The sequence below is a fragment of the Pristis pectinata genome, chromosome 8, assembly GCF_009764475.1.
Source record: "Pristis pectinata isolate sPriPec2 chromosome 8, sPriPec2.1.pri, whole genome shotgun sequence".
Lineage (NCBI taxonomy): Eukaryota > Metazoa > Chordata > Chondrichthyes > Rhinopristiformes > Pristidae > Pristis > Pristis pectinata.
Genome location: NC_067412.1, coordinates 29,923,851 through 29,942,783, shown reverse-complemented (window position 1 = coordinate 29,942,783; position 18,933 = coordinate 29,923,851). Strand labels below are relative to the sequence as shown.

General features: G+C 41.7%; 1 protein-coding gene across 1 annotated transcript in view; it reads left to right on the top strand.

Annotated features, from left to right (window-relative positions):
- Window positions 1-18,702, top strand: part of LOC127573281 (uncharacterized) — a 43,170-nt gene extending 24,468 nt beyond the window's left edge. The window contains exons 11-17 of the mRNA XM_052021332.1: window positions 1,827-1,910; window positions 4,127-4,245; window positions 6,736-6,940; window positions 11,980-12,055; window positions 15,588-15,654; window positions 17,529-17,689; window positions 18,585-18,702. Of these exons, the coding sequence (XP_051877292.1) occupies window positions 1,827-1,910; window positions 4,127-4,245; window positions 6,736-6,940; window positions 11,980-12,055; window positions 15,588-15,654; window positions 17,529-17,689; window positions 18,585-18,702 (830 nt within the window). The remainder of the gene's footprint in view (window positions 1-1,826; window positions 1,911-4,126; window positions 4,246-6,735; window positions 6,941-11,979; window positions 12,056-15,587; window positions 15,655-17,528; window positions 17,690-18,584) is intronic.
- Window positions 18,703-18,933: the final 231 nt, after the last annotated feature.

The window sequence follows — 18,933 nt, the reverse complement described above, 5'->3', positions numbered from 1 at the left end:
CTTGGTGGAATCTTTCCATTGTCTTGAGGTGCCTGACGTTGGGAGTCCAAGTCTCAGAACCAGATCGGAAGGGAGAGATCACTGCTGTACTTGATGTCAGTGCTCTTGGTTCCAGTCAACAGCAGTCTACAATCCAGCCTTGCCACTACTCCTGACCAACAAGAAGCTGAAATGGCCATATCCCAACTAAATAATAACAAGGCCTTTGGGTGGTATCCCTGCTGAAGTTCCAGTCAGGAATCCTCAATTTCACTGTCCACATCTGGGTATTGGAGGATATACCAGGGGACCTCAGGGATGTCATAATCACAAGCCTCTTTGGGAAATGAGACAAGTCTAACTGTGGTAACAACAGAGAGGTCACCTTACTATTTGCCACTGGGAAAGTTATTTGCTCCCTCCGGATGGATGAAGAGCTGTTCTCTAAATTACAATGTTCACCCAGAGGCACAGCGGACATGACCTTTACTGTGTGACAACTTCAAGAGAAGTGGGGTGGCACAGTGACATAGCCAGCAGAGCCACTGACTCACATCTCTAGTGACTCGGGTTCAATCCTGCTCTCGGATACTGCCTGCATGGAATTTGCACGTTCTTCCTGAGACTGTGTGAGTTTTCTCTGGGTTTCCGGTTTCCTTCTACATCTCAAAGATGTCCAGGTTGGTGGGTTAATTGGCCACTGCAAATTGCCCCTAATGTACAGGTGAGTGGCAGAATCTGGGGAGGAGTTCATAGGAATGCAGGGAAAATAAAATGGGATTATGTGGCATTAATCTAAAATGGGTGCTTGATGGTCAACATGGAGTTAGTGGACTGAAGGACCTGTTCCTGTGCTGTATGACTCTATGACTCTAAAGGCAGGGAGCAATGCCAACCATTCTATAACATGCCCTTTTAAAAAAATCTTATTAAAGTCTTTGACCCCATCAACTATGGGGGTCTGTGGAAAACCGTCTACAAATTCACGTGGCCATAGAAATTTGTCTCCTAATGTTTGCTTCATGATGGCATGCTAGCCACGATCCTAACCAACGGATCCACAACAAAGCCAATCTCAGTGAAAATCAGTGTCAAACAAGCCCCTGATGCTTCTTGCACTCTTTCTCACTGCAATGCTACACCTCACCTCCAACAAAATTAATATGGGAGTGGAGCTAATTTTCAAAAATAAAATTGCCTACACTCCAGAACCAAGATCACACTAACTTCAGTAGATAACATTTTTGATTGTGTATGTTCAGATGCTGATCTCGAAGTTAGCCCATCTACTTAAGCATATGAGAAGATGGGCCTCATACTACGTGCAAAACTCTGCCAACCTACCCCAAATGCACCTCACTGCCCTCCAATAATAAAGGTTCACAGCACGACCCTGGAAAATGTGAATCACTTCTTGTTTCTCGACAGCCACTTCACAACAAGGGGAGGATTCAAAGATGAAATTCGCCATCACCTTCAATGCACCAGCACAGCCTTTGGATATTGAGGAAAAGGGTGTTTGAAAATCATGAAGTTCAAACTCAATATTAGAAGGATTAAGGAAATCTAACTTGCATTATATTTACAATTAAAATAACTTACTGGTATTTGATGTTATTTCAGAAATGTCCAGCACTAAGTCTAAGATAGTGGTAAAGGGAAGAGAATGGAAAGTGTGAGAAGAGAAATTTATCTTTGGTTACACTAGTCTTTGCATGTTTGGTTACATTGAAGTCAAAGATGAATTTTTGTCCCAAAATATCTTCTATTCTGCAGTAATTTTCAAGAAAGCTTGCAATAACTAACATGTCAATAAAATCTGCTAAACCAAACAATTTTTTCCACAGGTTCCCATGTTGCTTCATTTTTCATAGATCTTTACTCACGTCCAAATGAAAAGGAAAGAGGATCTTGGACTGCGCCCTTTATCTGTGAGTTAGCTTGAGGCAACTTTGGAGATGGACTATAACTACGTTGCTTGAGATTGGTGATTAAATAGTGTTGGAAAATAATAGAGGAGTGGATATGGAAATCTGTGTTCTTCCCAAGGTTTCCTACTCAAAATATCCCAGATGCTTTTGCTGACTTTATTGCGTGCTCCAGACAGTTAAGACAGTGAGTAATAGAAAACCTTTTTGATAATTATATCTCTGATCCTAATATTGTTCCACTAAATTTAGACTGCATCTTTTCCATGGTTCTGATATCATAACGTTTTTCCTATACTTTATTTAAGTGATAAAGCAGGAGTCAAATCAAGAATATGATTCTGTTCTTCTGTTTATTCTTTTAATAGTCTCTTCTATTTTGCATTTTTGAGTTGGAGAGCTATTCCTTATTCTGTGAATGCTATAAAACATTTTTCAGGAGCAACATATTACATAAGCACACTAATATTACCATATTAAAAGACATGCATGGATATTTTCTTTTCATAGTATTTTATAATATTATTTATATGAATATGAGCAATCGATATACTCAAACCACTAAATAATTGCTTCTTTCCTTACTTTATTTTTCATTGAATCATAGTGTAATAGCCCGGTGTGTCTGTCCAGCTCTACTAATTCCATTCTCCAGCCTTTCCCCACTGTCCTGTGAATATTCCCTTCAAATAGTTATGCAATCTATTTTAAAAGTTACTGTTGACTCTGCCTCATTTCACTTGTAGACAGAACATGCCAATCACGCCAACTAGTATGTGTTTTCTTAAAATAAAATAATTTTTCATTTTGCCTCAAATGTTTTGTTGCCAATCACTCTAAATCTATGTTTTCTGGTTACAAATCCATACTCAGTGAAAACAAACTGCCTTTATTTACTCAATCAAAACTGTTCATAATCTATCAAATCTCCACTTAACTCTCTCTGCTCTAAGGAGAACAGCCCCAACTTCTTCAAGTAATCCTTCATTCCTGGTACCATTCTTGTAAGTTTCTTCTGCACCCTTTCCAAGGCTTTGACAACTGAACACAATTCTCCAGCCAAGAGTGAGCTGGTGTCAAAGGTTTATCATAACTTCCTTGTTTTTGTAATCTGTTTCTTTACTAATGAAGCCAAAGAGACCATTTTTTTTTTAACAACTTCTCAACTTATCTTGCCGGTTTCAAAGAACTGTAAGCAGACTTTCCCAGGTCTTTTTATTGCTGTACCATCTTTAAAACCACACCTTATAAAATGTGTCACCTTTCCTCATTATTCATATGCCATCTGCTATATGCCTATTAACCCTACCAGCCTATGTCATTCTGAAATCTGTAGCAACCCTCCATGTTTGCTACATTTCCAAGTTTTATGTCAACCAGAAATTTAGAAATTGTGCCACGTATACCCACATTTAGTTCATTAATATACATTAAAGAAAGAGAACAAATTTTGACTCCTGCAGAACAATAATAAGTGCTCCCTTCTGGTCTGAAAACTGTTCACCGCTTCTCTCTGCTTTCTGACCCTTAGCTTATTTTATATCCATGTTGTCAGGGTTCCTTTCATCTCATGGGTTTTTTTAGTAATATCTATTATGTGGAGTGAAATAGTGATTTATCATGCATCCCACATAGAATCTGCAGTGTATTATTATCCATCACATTGTTTTATTATATTATTTATCACTATTACTGCTTAACAGTATTGAAAATATTCTCAAAGCATGTCAATTACATTCATATACCGTAAGTGGTATGCTGTGTTGGTTGCAGTGCCACTGTAATGAGTATGCTTTGTCAATTACAAATAGACCTGTGAGTAAACTTTGTATACTAAAATCATACTGTAACATTAATTTTTGTTAGTTACACTAAAAAACTAGGAAGCATGATTTGTCTGTTACAAATTACACACTGCAGTAATTACACCATCAGTTAGAGTCAAATTCTGTACTCTAATAAGAATGCAGAGTTGTTTACAACCACACACTGTAATGTAAAAACTGAGTCAGTAACAATAACACATACTATAATGTGTAACATTTGTACACAGTAATGAATAATCTATTCAATTCATCCTTTGAACAGAAAGCCATGTTACTTATGACAATTTTCTGTAACCGATAAATCTTGTCATTGACAAAGATTGCAGAAGCTACTTTATATATATTTCTGTTATTACACTTTTTGTTATTATTTTGTCATGTTCTTCCCAACAGCCAAAAGCAATATATTACACAAGAAACCTGTTGCATTTCTAGTGTGTAATCAAGTTCCACCAGTTGGTTCTATACCATCACTTATGTCATTTTCAGAAATCAAAGCCCTTTTTCATGAGGTAAGCCAACTATGTGGAATTGCAGAAGTAACATTCAAATAAACTTACCTAGTTCTGATAAATTTGGAAATGGTATTCATAGAACCTTTGTCCCACTCAATAATCAAATGTGCCACTTTCTCCTTACACAGAGCAGAACTCTCGGTCATACCAACTAAATATTGGCTGCTGACAATGGTATACCTTTTGTGCAGCATGGTTCATTTTCTTTTCCAATGAATTTAAATGAGCAGCAGGTTTGGTAGTCAGCATAATAAATCAGTATCCTCCACATCAGTATTCTAATAGGCATCTCTAGTCTGTGTTGCTCTGTGCCAGATACTACAACAGTGGAAAAGTCTCATCTCAGACTCAGACCTCAACTGCTAAATGGGCAAAATAAGTGCAGAGGCAGCAATGTGGATCTTGACCTTTTATGCATTAACCTTAAATGGAAAATGACAAACTGACTGGAAATATAGATTGAGAGAGAAGTAAAATGGACTGTCACGGCTGTCCACGTTACACCAAGTCAACATCTGCTCCAGGATTCATGACATGATTGGACATTATCCTTCCAAGTTCATTTTCAAAGAAGTGCAAAGCAATCTCCTTGACATGATTGGACATTATCCTTCCAAGTCCATTTTCAAAGAAGTGCAAAGCAATCTCCTTGTTCAGCAGAGTTATTTAGTGACAAGAAATGGCCCCGCAATGTTTACTGTGCCCATTGAGTACCATTTTGTGTTTATTTTCCTTGATATTTCTTAATGAATAGAATTGATGCAATTAATTTTTTTGGAAACCATTACAATAATTTTGAAGTTTTCACCCCAAGATGTCCATTAGTACATTTTTGAATGGTGCTTAAATTAATAATTTGCAGGACTTAGTCAGACCAGGAATAGGAGAGAAAAGAAAACACATGTAAGGTAATTCTTCCAATGCCAGTTTTCACGGGAGCTTGCCTTTCAACTGCGGGACACAGTGGCAGTGCACAATTGAAGATAAATTTTACAGTGTGGGTTGATTCATAGAACCATAGAAACATATGGTACAGAAGGAAGCCATTTGGCCCATCATTGTTCTTGCCAGCCAAAAAATAACTTTAAATTAATCCCACTTACCAATTTTTGGTCCATGACACTGTAAGTTACGGTTCTTTAAATAGTCTTTAAAAGTATCTTGTTTTTAAATGTGGTGAGGGTTTCTGCCTCCATCAACCTTTCAGGCAGTGAGTTCCAGACCTCCACTATTCATTTTTCATTAACATTTTTCTTAATTGTCTGTAACTCTTCTATCAATTAATTTAAATCTGTGCCCCCTAGCTACTGACCTCACCGGTGAGGAAAATAGGTCATTTCTGGTCACCTTCTCAGAATTTTAGACTTCAGTTAAATCTCTCCTCAGTCTCCTTTGTTCCAAAGAAAACAACCCAGATAGCCTCGCCTTAAAAATATAATTCTCCAGCCCTGACAACCTCCTAGTAAATCTCCTCTTATGAAAGCATTTCATGGTTGAAGGCTCAAGGCTAGCATTTGTCATCTGAGTGAAAATTTTGCTGCCAGTATTCATCATGAATTCACTCCTATGTGCTTAGAAAGTGAATGCTCCTACATCTGACTTCCTGTGTGTGCTTGTTTGCTTCCTTATTTAGGGCTGGTAATGATGACTGTCTTTTGGTAGGTTCGGGAGCTAGCAGTACCAAGCTGGCCAATGTTGTGTGACAACAATGGCCAGTTTGGTACTGAGGCACACAGACACAAGAAGTAGCAGATTCCATAGCCAGCCTATGTTGAATTAATTGATATGCATAGGATATTCAATTGGCCCCATCACCGTTGGACTGGGGGATGGAAAAATCAGAGTTGCTACTGCTTATCACACTAAAGGCCCTCTTTGTGGAGAGTCTGCTGTAATTGTTTAAGAACAGGATAAGGCTGAACTTTAACACTGTCCACAATGACATTAACTTACATATGAAGTATGGGCACTTAGGAATGGCACTAGGTGATTGTTAAGTTTGAAGGCCTGTAACCCGCTTCAGGAGATGATGAGCAGATAATGACCTCTGATTGAAACACATCATCATAATGGGTGAAACATACTATCTTGCAAAAGAATGTACATATCAGGAGGTATTTTAACATATGAAAGGTCTACTCTAAAAGACTAGAAAATATAAAAATTTGCCCATAATCTAATGTTTATTGAAGTACCATTAATGGGCTTTATCATTTGTTCACTGATTTAACAGTCCAGTTATGTGTTTCTCCATAGTGGCTAAGGTCACTATCTGAGGCAAAATTTGTGAAACCTGAGCAGGTAGCAGAATCTCTTGTCAAGCCTGCACACAAGGGAAAATCTCTTCACATGCCCATGATCTTCACTGATCCTCAGACTGTTGGCAAGGAGAGATACCAAATGTTTCTCTGTGTGTCTACATAATTCACTCTACACCACTGTAATAATTTTATTCAGTCTTGTGTTTGTTGTAAATTCTGCTTACAGTTTGGACATGCACTCCAGCACATGTTGACCACAGTGCCATATGTCATGGCAGCTGGACTCAAAAACATTGAATGGGATGCTATTGAATTCCCTTCCCAGTTTATGGAGAACTGGGTCTACGATAATAACACAATAGCACTGATCAGTGGCCACTACCAGACAGGAGAACCATTGCCGCAGAGTATCTTTGAACAACTACTGAAAGGTATATAGTAGCATTCCTAAAACCCTTCATTTAAATATTTTTCAGTTGCTCAAATTAAACATATGCCTAATATGGAAAGGGCCTGGAAGCAATGGTGTTTCCAAGCATCTACATTCCTTGTCCTAGATGATGGGAGTTGTTTGATGAGGAATTGCTGTTAAAAATGCTTTGCTTGCCCCATGTATTTTATAGATGGTACGCATTGCAGTCTTGGTCTGCCGAGGTAAAGTGAACGTGTGTTAAAAGTAGTGGATGGTCTGCCAATCATGCGAGCTGCTTTGCCTTGATGGTGTCAAACTTCTTCAGCTTTATTGGAGCTGAACCCATGCAAGCAAATGGATATTATTTTTCCATCACCATCCTGACATACTTTGGAAGTAGTTGTGAAGATGTGGGGAGTCAAAGACCACTGGCTGCTGATACCTAGCCGCTGAATGTATTAACTTACAATATTGCACATAATTTGGTGACAGTTTTTATTTTTGCAGGGTGGAATATATTGATTTGCTGAACAATGTACACAACAGGAAGTTTTTGCATATGTTAAATGTTTACTTTAAAATGCTAGAAAACAAAAGACAGGCTCCATTACCAAATTTTTCTCAGTTGGCTGGTCTCCAAAGCCCCCTAGATAATAGATCTTATAAATGTGTTCAGTTACAACCACTCCTAAAATTGCCCCAACACCATTGGAGAACAGTGTCAATTTATATAGCAGATTAACATTTTAGACACTTACATAGACAAGGCATAGAAGGATACAAACCTAAACGGGCAAATCAGATTAGTGTAGGTAAGCAAAAACATTAGTGGGCAAAAGGGCTCATTTTTGTGTTATATAACTGTATGAATTTAGATATTCTTCACAATAAAACTATGCAAATAATGCTAAGGGGGAAACATTAATGAAAAGTGAAATGTATTTAGAATTATAGATGGTTGATTGACTTTGAAACTATGTCAAGATAACCTGAGAATATCAAATGGTTGCAGTAATTATCTCTGGTTTGCAAAGACTGCCCAAGAGACCAGGATATTTTCTGTGTCCCCTGGCATCACACATTATAAAATCTACACTTCAAAGGAATAGTCATAGAGCAATACAGTACAGATACAGGCCCTTTGGCCCAATGAGACCATGCCAACCACATTGTCCACCCAGCTAGTCCAAATTTCCTGCATTTGGCCAATATCTGTCCACGCCCCTCCCCTCCATGTGCTTCTTAAATGATGCTATTGTACCTGCCTCAACCACTTCCTCTGGCAGCTCATTCCATATACTCACCGCCCTTTGTGTGAAAAAGTTGCCCCTCAGGTCCCTTTTAAATCTTTCCCCTCTCACCCTAAATCTATGCCCCCTAGTTTTGAACTCCCCTACCCTGGGGAAAAGACTGTTACCGTCCCCCTTATCTATGCCTCTCATAATTGTAAGCACTTCTATAAGGTCACCCCTCGTTCGCCAATGTTCTAAGGAATGAAGACCTAGCCTGGCCAACCTCTCGCTATAACTCAGGGCCTCCAGTCCTGGCAACATCCTCATAAATCTTTTCTGCACTCTTTCCAGTTGAACCACGTCTTTCCTATAACAGGTGACCAAAACTGTACACAGTACTCCACGTGTGGCCTCACCAACGACTTATACAACTGTAACATAATGTCCCAACTCCTATACTCAGTGCCTGACTGATGAAGGTCAGTGGGCTAAACGCCTTTTTCACCACCCTGATTATCTGTGATGCCACTTTCAACAAACTGTGCGCTTGTACTCCTAGGTCCCTCTGTTCCATTACACCTCCAAGTGCCCTACCATTCATAGTATGTCCTACTCTGGTTTGACTTTCCAAAATGCATCGCCTCACACTTATCCGTATTGAAATTCAGTTGCTACTCCTCTGCCCACTTCCCTAACTGATCAAGATTCCCCCTGTAATCTACGATAATAATCTTCACTATCAAAAACACCTCCTAATTTTTTGTCATCCACAAACTTACTGATCAAGCCTTGTGCATTCACCTCCAAATCATTTATATAAATAATAAATAACAAGGATCCCAACACCGACCCCTGCAGCACACCACTAGTCATCATTCTCCATTCTGAGAAACAACCTTCAACCACCACCCTCTGCTTCCTACCTCCGAGCCAATTTTGAATCCACCTAACTAGCTCTCCCTATATTGCATGGGACCTAACCTTCCAGACCAGCCTGCCTTGTGATACCTTGTCAAAGGCCTTGCTAAAGTCCAAATAGGCAACATCCACTGCCCTACCCTCATCTACCCTTTTGGTTACCTCTTCAAAAAACTCTTTAAAAGAAAAACGCACAAAGCCGTGCTGACTCCTCCTAATCAGACTCTGTCTATCCAAATGCTGGTCAATCCTGTCCCTCAGAATTCCCTCCAGTAACTCCCCCACTACTGATATCAGGCTGACCAGCCTGTAGTTGCCTGGCTTGTCCTTGCTACCCTTTTTAAACAATGGAACAACGTTAGCCACCTTCCTGTCTTCTGGAACTTCACCAGTGGCTAACGATGAAGCAAATATCTCCACAAGGGCCTCCACAATTTCTTCTCTAGCCTCCCACAAAGTCTGAGGATGCACTCGGTCAGGCCCTGGGGATTTATCCACCATAATGCACTGTAAGGCTGCAAATACCTCCTCCCCGGTAATCTGAAAAACATCTCCATTTGTTTCCCTTATGTCTTGAGCAATCATGATTTTCTCGGTAAACACCAGGAGAAATAGTCATTAAAAATCCTGTGGCTCGAGACATAGGCAGCCCTGCTGCTCGCTCCCCAGCCATTCCTTTACTCTTAATGTAGTTATAGAACCTTTTGGGATTTTCCTAAGCCTTACCTGCCAGATCCATCTCATACCCTCTTTTTGCCCTCCTGATTTCCCTCTTAAGAGTATTCTTAATCTTTTTATAGTCATCCAGGGATTCACTCATTCCTGACCTCCTAAACCCAATGTATGCTTTCTTCTTTTTCTTGACCAGACCCTCAATATCTCTCATCAGCCATGGTTCCCTAAACCTGCCAGGTTTACCCTGCACCCTGACAGGAACATGCTGCCCCTGAACTCTTGATACTTCACTCTTAAAAGCCTCCCACTTGCCATTAGTTCCTTTCCCTTCAAGCAGGCTCTCCCAATCAACCTCTGTTAGATCCTGCCTAATTCCCTCAAAATTAGCCCTGCTCCAGTTTAGGACCCTAACATGTGGGCCTGTCCTAATCCTTTTCCATAACTATTTAAAAACTAATGGAATTATGGTCGCTAGAGCCAAAGTGCTCCCAGACTGCGACTTCAGTTACTTGCCCTGCCTCATACCCAAGAGGAGGTCCTTGCACCCTCCCAAGTAGATCCCTCTATATATTGGTTCAGGAAACTTTCCTGGGCACGTTTCACAAATTCCATCCCAAGCAGGCCCCAACACTCTGTGTGGCCCAGTCAATATCAGGAAAATTAAAATCATCCACTAATATGACCCTGTTATTCTTACAACTATGAGCAATTTCTCTACACACCCTCTCCTTAAGTTCCCACTGACGACTGGGGGTCTACTGTACAGTCCCACTAGAGTGACACTCCTCTTCTTGTTCCTAAATTCTACCCATATGGCCTCACTGGATAATCCTCCAAGGATGTCGTCTCTAAGCACTGCTGTTACGTCCTTCCTTATCAAAAAGGCAACACCCCCTTCTCGCTTATCTGCATCTCTGTCATGCCTTTAGCATCTGTATCCTGGAATATTGAGCTGCCAGTCCTGCCCTTTTCTCAGCCATGTTTCTGTAATGGCTATAACATCCCAGTCCCCAGAGCCAATCCACGATCTGAGTTCATCCTCCTTGCCTGTTAAACCTTGTACATTGAAATAAATGCAGTTTAACTGAGTACTCCTTTCCCTCCCTTTACTGTGCCCCTGGGTATCCTGATTAGTAAACTTGCTTCTGCAGGCTACTGTCATGGGACTTGCTCTTGCTCAGAGTCCCACCCCCCACCAATCTAATTTAAATCCTCCCATGTGGCTCTAGCAAACTTCTCTGCAAGGATATTGGTCCCTCTCAGGTTCAAGTGCGACCCATCCCTCTTATACAGGTCACCTCTACCCCACAAATGATCCCAGTGGTCCAAGAAACTGAATCCCTGCCCCCTGCACCACATATTCATCTGGCCTATCCTCAGCCACAAATTCATCTGGCCTATCCTCAGCCACAAATTCATCTGGCCTATCTTTCTATTCCTGACCTTGCTAGTGCATGGCACTGGGACTAATCCAGAGATCACAACCCTCGAGGTCCTGCTTCTTAACTTCTTACCCAACTCCCTATACTCATTCTGTAGGACCTCATCCCTTGTTCTACCTATGTTATTTGTACCAACATGTACAACAGCCTCTGGCTGTTTGCCCTCCCCCTCGAGAATGTTCTGCACTCGTTCAGAGAGATCCTTGACCCTAGCACCCAGGAAGCAACACACCATCCTGGCGCCTCTTCTGCGGCCACAGAATCTCCTGTCTGTCCCTCTAACTACTGAGTCTCCTATCACTATTGCCCTGTCTGACTGCACTTCTTCCCTCTGAGCCTCAGAGCCAGTCACAGTGCCAGAGACCCGACTGCTGCTGCTAACCCCTGAAAGATCATCCCCCTCAACAGTATCCAAAGAGGTATACCGTTAGTGAGGGGAATGGCCACAGAGGAACCCTGCACTGACTGCCTACTTCCCTTGCTTTTTTTTTCCTGGTGGTCACCCATCTATCTGAAGCTTGTACCTTGGGTTGTGACCACCTCAGCAAAGGTCTCATCTATAATGTTCTCAGATCCCCGGATGATCCTGAGTACATCCAAATCCAGCTCCAGTTCCTTGACCTGGTCTGTCAGGAGATGTAGCTGGGTGCACTTCCCACAGATGTAGTCATCAGGGAGACCATGAGGTTCCCTGACCTCCAACATCCTGCAGGAGGAGCATTCCACTGCCCTAACTGCCATCCTGCCTGCTATATATAATTTCACAATTTTATTTTGTGCTCTTTTTGCAGCACGTCATTACCAGGGAGGGTCTGTTTTACTGAGACAAGTGTTCCTTTCAGCACTAGACATGAAGTTACACACAAGGTAAACCTTCTCTCGTGTATACAGGCTGAACCAGACTGCAGAGTGAGAAGGATTTCAGCCACTTTCTGCTGCTGAACTCTTAAGATCATTAGATATGCACAGAAGGGGAGATGATACTCCATCATGGCATTCAGATCTAGCTTAAGTTATTCACAGCTAGAAGCCTGGTCGGATATTGGGCAGTACATGAAAAGGAAGAAATTGCAGGTGCCTGATATCTGAAATAAAAACTAGAAATACTTAGCAGATCAGGCAGCATCTGTGCAGAGGAAAACAGGGTTAACATTTCAGGATGATGACCTTTTGTCAGAACCAAGAGTAAATAGAAATCAAATATGCTTTAAGTTGCACAAAAGGGATGGGGTGGGCGGGTAGGAGGTAGGGAGGTGAGGTGGGATTGGGATTGGGGTTGGAAGGAACAAGGAGAATGTCCGTGATAGGGTGGAGCCAAGACAGACTGAATGACGCAAGTGGTGTTGGTGTCAGCTGGGAGAGTGTGGTGAAGGTTTATTGATTAGAATTGATCTTTCTGGAGGAGATGCAGAGAGTAGGAGATGAACAGAATTGTGAAATATAAAACACTGAAGTTGCTGGAAATCTGATCTAAAAGTGAATTCTGGAAATGCTCAGCAGATCGGACAGTGTCTGTGGAGAGAGCAAAATGGAGTTAACCTTACAAGCTGATAACCTTTATTACAAATCAGTACTTGTTTCAATAACCGTCATTAATCCTACATCTGGCATTGCTAGTTTGAATCAGTGCCTGCAAACCTAATAAAGCATTACATTTTAACTTGCTCTGGGTTTACCTTTTAAATCTGATTTGCTATTTTAAATGGTTCTGCAGTGTACCCCAGCCTTCTCCCACCATGCTGAGTTGAGGTGCTGAGTTTTTCTGGTGTAGAAATGGCCATTTAAATGGCAGCATGAATCCTAAGTATCCCATCATGCCTCGGGCCTGGACTAGCAGCAATGCAAGGACTATACTGGAGCATTTCGTTCGGATAAACAGGTCTGGCTAGCAAAACATCCAGACAGTGTAACACACTCAGATGAGCACTGCAAATAGTTTAGAAAATGACAGGATGAAGAGTGGGAGACAAGAGTCACACTCAGATGTGCATGAAAGGTCTTGCCAAGGACATCCTATGTACACTTGTGACTTGGACCCAACATCGAACATCCATAAAGCAGGCACAATTGTGTTGAAAGAATTATTTAAACAAGACTGATAGGTCCTGAATTCAGCAACAACTCCAGGGAGCAACCCCTACTTCTGAGATGAGGTGGCGGGAAAAACCCTCTTGAGGACCTGGCCAGTTCAGAAGCGTACGGGTAATACAGCTGAGTAATAAAGTTAATGTATGGGATAAAGAAAGAACCAAAATAAAAATAGTGAACTATTAAAGAGAAAGCATAGTGTCTCTTTGTCAATCTGATGTGTTGTGACTATTTCGAAGGAATGGGCCAACACTGATCTTGTCTCCTATCCTTCCATTGCTTTTGGACCTTTATTGATCTTTGGTTCCTGTGTTTCCTGCTGCCCTCGAGCACCTGTCCAAGTGGCCATTCTTTGTGAGTTAACACAAAGAGCAGCCTACCTAGCACAACTCAATCAAAGTTTATGATCGCAGGGAGATCAATGCAGATAAAAGGCAGCGGTGGGAGACTCAGGTGAATTTGTTTTCTCCTTTCTAACCCGGGTAGATTTAAATGTTCCCTGTAGTGAGCTCATCTAACCCAGCACAACCTGGATATCAAAACTTGGAGTACCACATTCCAATACAATTCTGCTTAAATCCCACTGAAAGTTTGAAAGAAAATGTGTAAACTCAGAAGAAAAGATGGAAATTGCCTTCCTTACCATTTCTCTGGAATTCTGCAAATCTTCCATCCAAGTTCCTGCAAGAGCTTGGAAGCCCCACAGCCAACCAGTAGACCCACCTCTCTTCTCCAAACTCATGTCCCCCTGCGCTCTGATCAAACTTACAAACTGATAAAGACAAAGTCAAGTTTATTGTCATGTGCACAAGTACATGTATGCACAGGTGCAATGAAAAACTTACCTGCAGCAGCATCATAGGCACATGGCATCGTATAAGCAGCATTCACAAGAAAAACATAAATTATACACAATTTTTACAAGAAAGAACACAATTAGAGCAAAAAAAAGTCCATTTTAGTACAAAGTGATCAAAGTGTTGCTAAACTGTAGTGATTGGGGTTCTGCCAGTTGATTCAGGAACTGAATGGTTGAAGGGAAGTAGCTGTTCTTGGACCTGGTGGTGTGGGACTTCAGGCTTCTGTACCTCCTGCCCAATGGTAGCTGCAAGAAGATGGCATAGCCTGGATGGTGGGGATCTTTGATGATGGATGTTGCTTTCTTGAGGCAGAGCCTCTTGTAGATACCACTTATAGTGGGGAGGGATTTGCCCGTGATGTATTGGGCAGAGTCCACTACTTTCTGCAGCTTCTTATGTTCCTGTGTATTTGAATTGCTGTACCAGACCACGATGCAACCAGTCAGGACACTTTAAACAGTACATCTGTAGACATCTGTTATAGTGTTCGGTGACAAGCTGAACCTTCTTAACCTCCTAAGAAAGTAAGGACACTGGCATGCCTGCTTTGTGATTGCATCTATGTGCTGGGCCCAGGACAGGTCATCAGATATATTAACACTCAGGAATTTAAAGCTGCTGACTCTCTCCACCACCGATCCCCCATTGTAGACTGGTGCATGTTTGCTCTCCTTCCCCTTACTGAAATCAATAATCAGCTCATTACTTGTACTGACGTTGAGCGAGAGGTTGTTGTTGCAGCACCACTCAACCACTCAACCAGTTGCTCCAGCAAGCTGACTCATCACCACCTGTGATTTGTCCAACAACAGTGATGTTGTCAGCGAATTTGTATATAGCATTGGAACTGTGCTTAGCACCACAGTCATGTGTGTATAGATAGTAGAGCAGTGGGCTAAGCATGCAGCCTTGAGGTGTACCTATGTTGATGGTCAGCATGGAGGAGATGTTGTTACCAATCCTCACTGAATGATTGATTAATACTATAGAAGGTCGCATGAAAGTCAACTATATTGTGGTTAATGGTTTGGATATAATCTGCCAGTGCCATCCACACTCAATGGACACTCTGCTGACTGTTTACTAATACATCCTCACAATGGCAAGGCCTTCTGTAACTGAGAGATAAAGTATACAATAAACCTTGTCGAACTACTGCACGTATTTCCAGCCATATCAGAGCAGAGAAGTGCAGTTGATGGGGATGAATCTACTCTCTCTGCACTGATCTTCTTCATCAAAAGAGACAAATTGGGTTCAAAATAAAATAAACTGATGGAAAATTGCTGGGGATTCTCACACATTATGGTCCCTTTTCAAACCATTGTCAAAGTGATTGCAAGATAGGAAAAGTTTAATCCTATATATGAAAGCTACACAGTACGCAAAGATTTGAACGAGTTACCTACAGTAAGTTAATATGACATACTAATTTTTCCATGTTTCTACAGTTCAGATTCATGGAAGTCTGTTGTGGAAGAAGTTGCTGAAAGATTTACAGTGATGAAGCAACTCCCTGTGAGTATATACAGTCATAGATATTTGTACAGTTCTCCCTTACGCATCTGACAAGAGGCTTCGAGGAAGGGAGGTCATGTGGAACTAACTTGCTAGAATCATTGTCAAGGTTATTGGGATTGATGACAGGCTGATGGCTGGAAATATTGGCCACTTGGTTTTCCAGCAAGCTTTGCCAAGGCTCCTCTTCAGTAAATAACAAATAAGGTTTGATTTCTTTGGGAAAGGGGGAGGCTTTGAGGTGAAGTAACGTAAATTTTCAAGAATTAATAATTGCTTTCTGTGATGAAGGTATCAGAGGATGCAAGATAAAGTTAGGAGTTTTGGAATAAGCAAGGAAATGACATTTGTTAATAAATTGACAGAGAAAATCACTAAATCAGACAGAGTAACTGTTTTCAGGTTACAATTATATGTTTTGAATGCTTTTTCAGAACCTACTGACTTGTCTTCTCTGAATGTAATTTCTCTTTCTGGGTACAGCACCTACAAGGCCATTATTGTTCATGAGTGAGCATTGATACCAATGGTGGCTGCTTCATAATGGCCAAACCTCCCCCCAGTGAACATCAGTATAAGTGGATCAGGACCAGTGGTTTTCTATTCCTTAGGCCAGTTGCCACTCTCTCCAACATCACAGAATTCACTCCAGATCAGAAGTCAGTACACACAGTTCCAGATGCTTTGCTGGAAGCAGATGGACCAAACGAGAAAGTGGTCTCTTAAGAAGAGATCTGGTTGAGTTAAAGTAGAAAATGTGTAAAAACCTCAGCAGGTCAGGCAACATCTGCAGAGAGAGAAAAAATTAGTATTTCAGGTTGATAACCATTCATCAGAATCATTAAAGAGATTACTGAGATTGGGGACAGGGTCATGACTGGCAACTTTAGGTTCTCGTAACACCAGCAAGTTTTGACCAGACACGTGGGAGCTAATTACTTGTTCCTCTTCCCACTACTTCTCATGTTGTTTAGACTAAAGTCCTTAGTGAAAAGCATCCAGTTGGTGTGATTTTTGATTGTATAAATTTCCACTAATGATATATTTTATAGGTTTTGAGACAAAACCTATAAAAGATATCATTAGGGCAGCCATACAACCTGTAACATCTGGCAGTTGCCACTCCCTCCCAACGTCATAGAATTCACCATGGACTCTGAAGTCAGTAGATGATCAGAGGTAATCTGGTCAATTGTATATTTAGTTTTAAAGCAATTTAAAGGCTTCAGACAGATGTGGACACACACACACACACACACACACACACACACACACACACACACACACACACACACACACGACTGCTGATGCTGGAAATCTGGAGCAACACACCGGGTCAGGCAGCATCTCCGGAGGGAAATGAACAGTCAACGTTTCGGGTCAAGACGCTTCCTCAGGACTGGAAAGGTAGAGGGGCAGAAGCCAGAATAAAGAAGGAGGGGGATTAGCACAGGCTGGCAGGTGATAGGTGAGTCCGGGTGAGAGGAGGAAGGTACGTGGGTGGGAGAGGGGGGATGAAAGGGAATGATGTGAGAAGCTGGGAGGTGATGGGTGGAAGAGGTGGAGGGCTAGAGAAGAAGGAATCTGACACTAGACCATGGAATAAAGGGATGGAGGTGGGCAGGTTGTAAGGGTGAGGGAGGGGAAAGAGAAGGGGCCACAGGAATGACGGAAAACTAAGGTGGGGGGAAGGAAAACAGAGGGGAATGGTTACTGTAAGTTAGAGAAATCGATGTCGATGCCGTCAGGTTGGACACTGCCGTCAGGTGTTGCTCCTCCAACCTGCATCTGGCCTCAATAAGGTAGATATAGCAGTGGGTTATCAGTCTCCTTCTGCCTCATGTGTTCTCACTCTCCCTCCCTCTCTCTCTCAGGAGGACTGTGTCCCTTGCACATTTCTACACATCTTCTCTGGTAATTATGCAGCTACGTATTATGCCTATGAGTGGGCAGAGGTGCTTTCCCTGGATGCTTTTGCAGCCTTTGAGGAAGCTGGTTTACAAAATCGAACTGAAATATCCAAGAATGGCAACAGGTAATAGAGCATGGTAACTCGGAGGCTTCAGATGAACAACAGAGTAAAACCAGAAACTTCACAGCACGGGAAACATCCACATCTGGAGTTTCACTGGGGTTTCTCCAGCTGCTGAGAAATGGTCTAACTGCCCAGTTGTCCCCTTTCCCAGAACCTCCCCTGTCCGCAGCCACAGGATAAACTTAGAGAACAGATTCATCTTAGGAGAATTTTCACAGCACTGGGAGAATGGAATGTATTTAGTGTTGCTTCATTTCTCCAGTAACGTGATTTTTAAATGACAATGTCTCCTCTGAGCTCCAGATGGCTGTTGTAAAATTGGAGACAACCAGACAGTATAAAACGGGGAGAAATCTCAGGATGGCCCAAGGCATTTACCAGCCAGTGAAGCATTTTTGGAGTGTGTCACATGTCAGCCCGTTTGCATACAGCCAGCAATGTAGTAATAACCAGACAATCCATTTAGATGATATTGGTGGAAGGTCGGATATTGTAGAGGACAACAAAGTGTCCCTCCTGGTCAGATTAGTTATAAGGAGGGGGGGGGGGGGCTGGATGGGAAAGCAGCTGAGGCTGGCTCCACTTGACCCCTCTGCACCATGTTATGCTGCATATTCAATAGAGGATTAGCTCTGAGACATTCTGAGTTCTCTTTGTTTTGCTCCAGTTTTCTGTCACATCATGGTGGGGTTGGAAATGCCTGGTGTCTGACTGAAACATGGACGGTGAGAGCTAGGGCTTTGGTTTAACCTGTGTGCAAGATATCCTGTACAGGGTCATCCATTGCACATTTTTTACCCTAACATTGCAGCAGGGCTATCATGTACCTTTCATATATTGTCCTTTCTGAATATCTGTTTTATGTAATGTCTTTTCCATCTCATCCTTACTACAGGTTCAGAGACACTGTACTAAGTCTTGGGGGCGGAACTCACCCAAAGGAAGTGTTTCGAATGTTCAGAGGTCGTGACCCATATCCTGAATTCCTCCTCAAAGCTTATGGACTTGTATGAATCCCATTAAGAGTGATTTCAAAAACAAGATTTAGCTTAAACAGCAGCCAGCATCATGGTCAACAGTTTATTTCTATGAACACTCACAGTAAAACTGAAAAGCTTTGATTTTCAAATTCTCTTGACTGTCTCCAACAGTTGTCTGCAGCTAGTTCCATTTTTGGATTTCCTAATGATCATCCTTTTAGAATCTTTAGGATGAATACTTCACCTATTAATCTTTCAAACCCT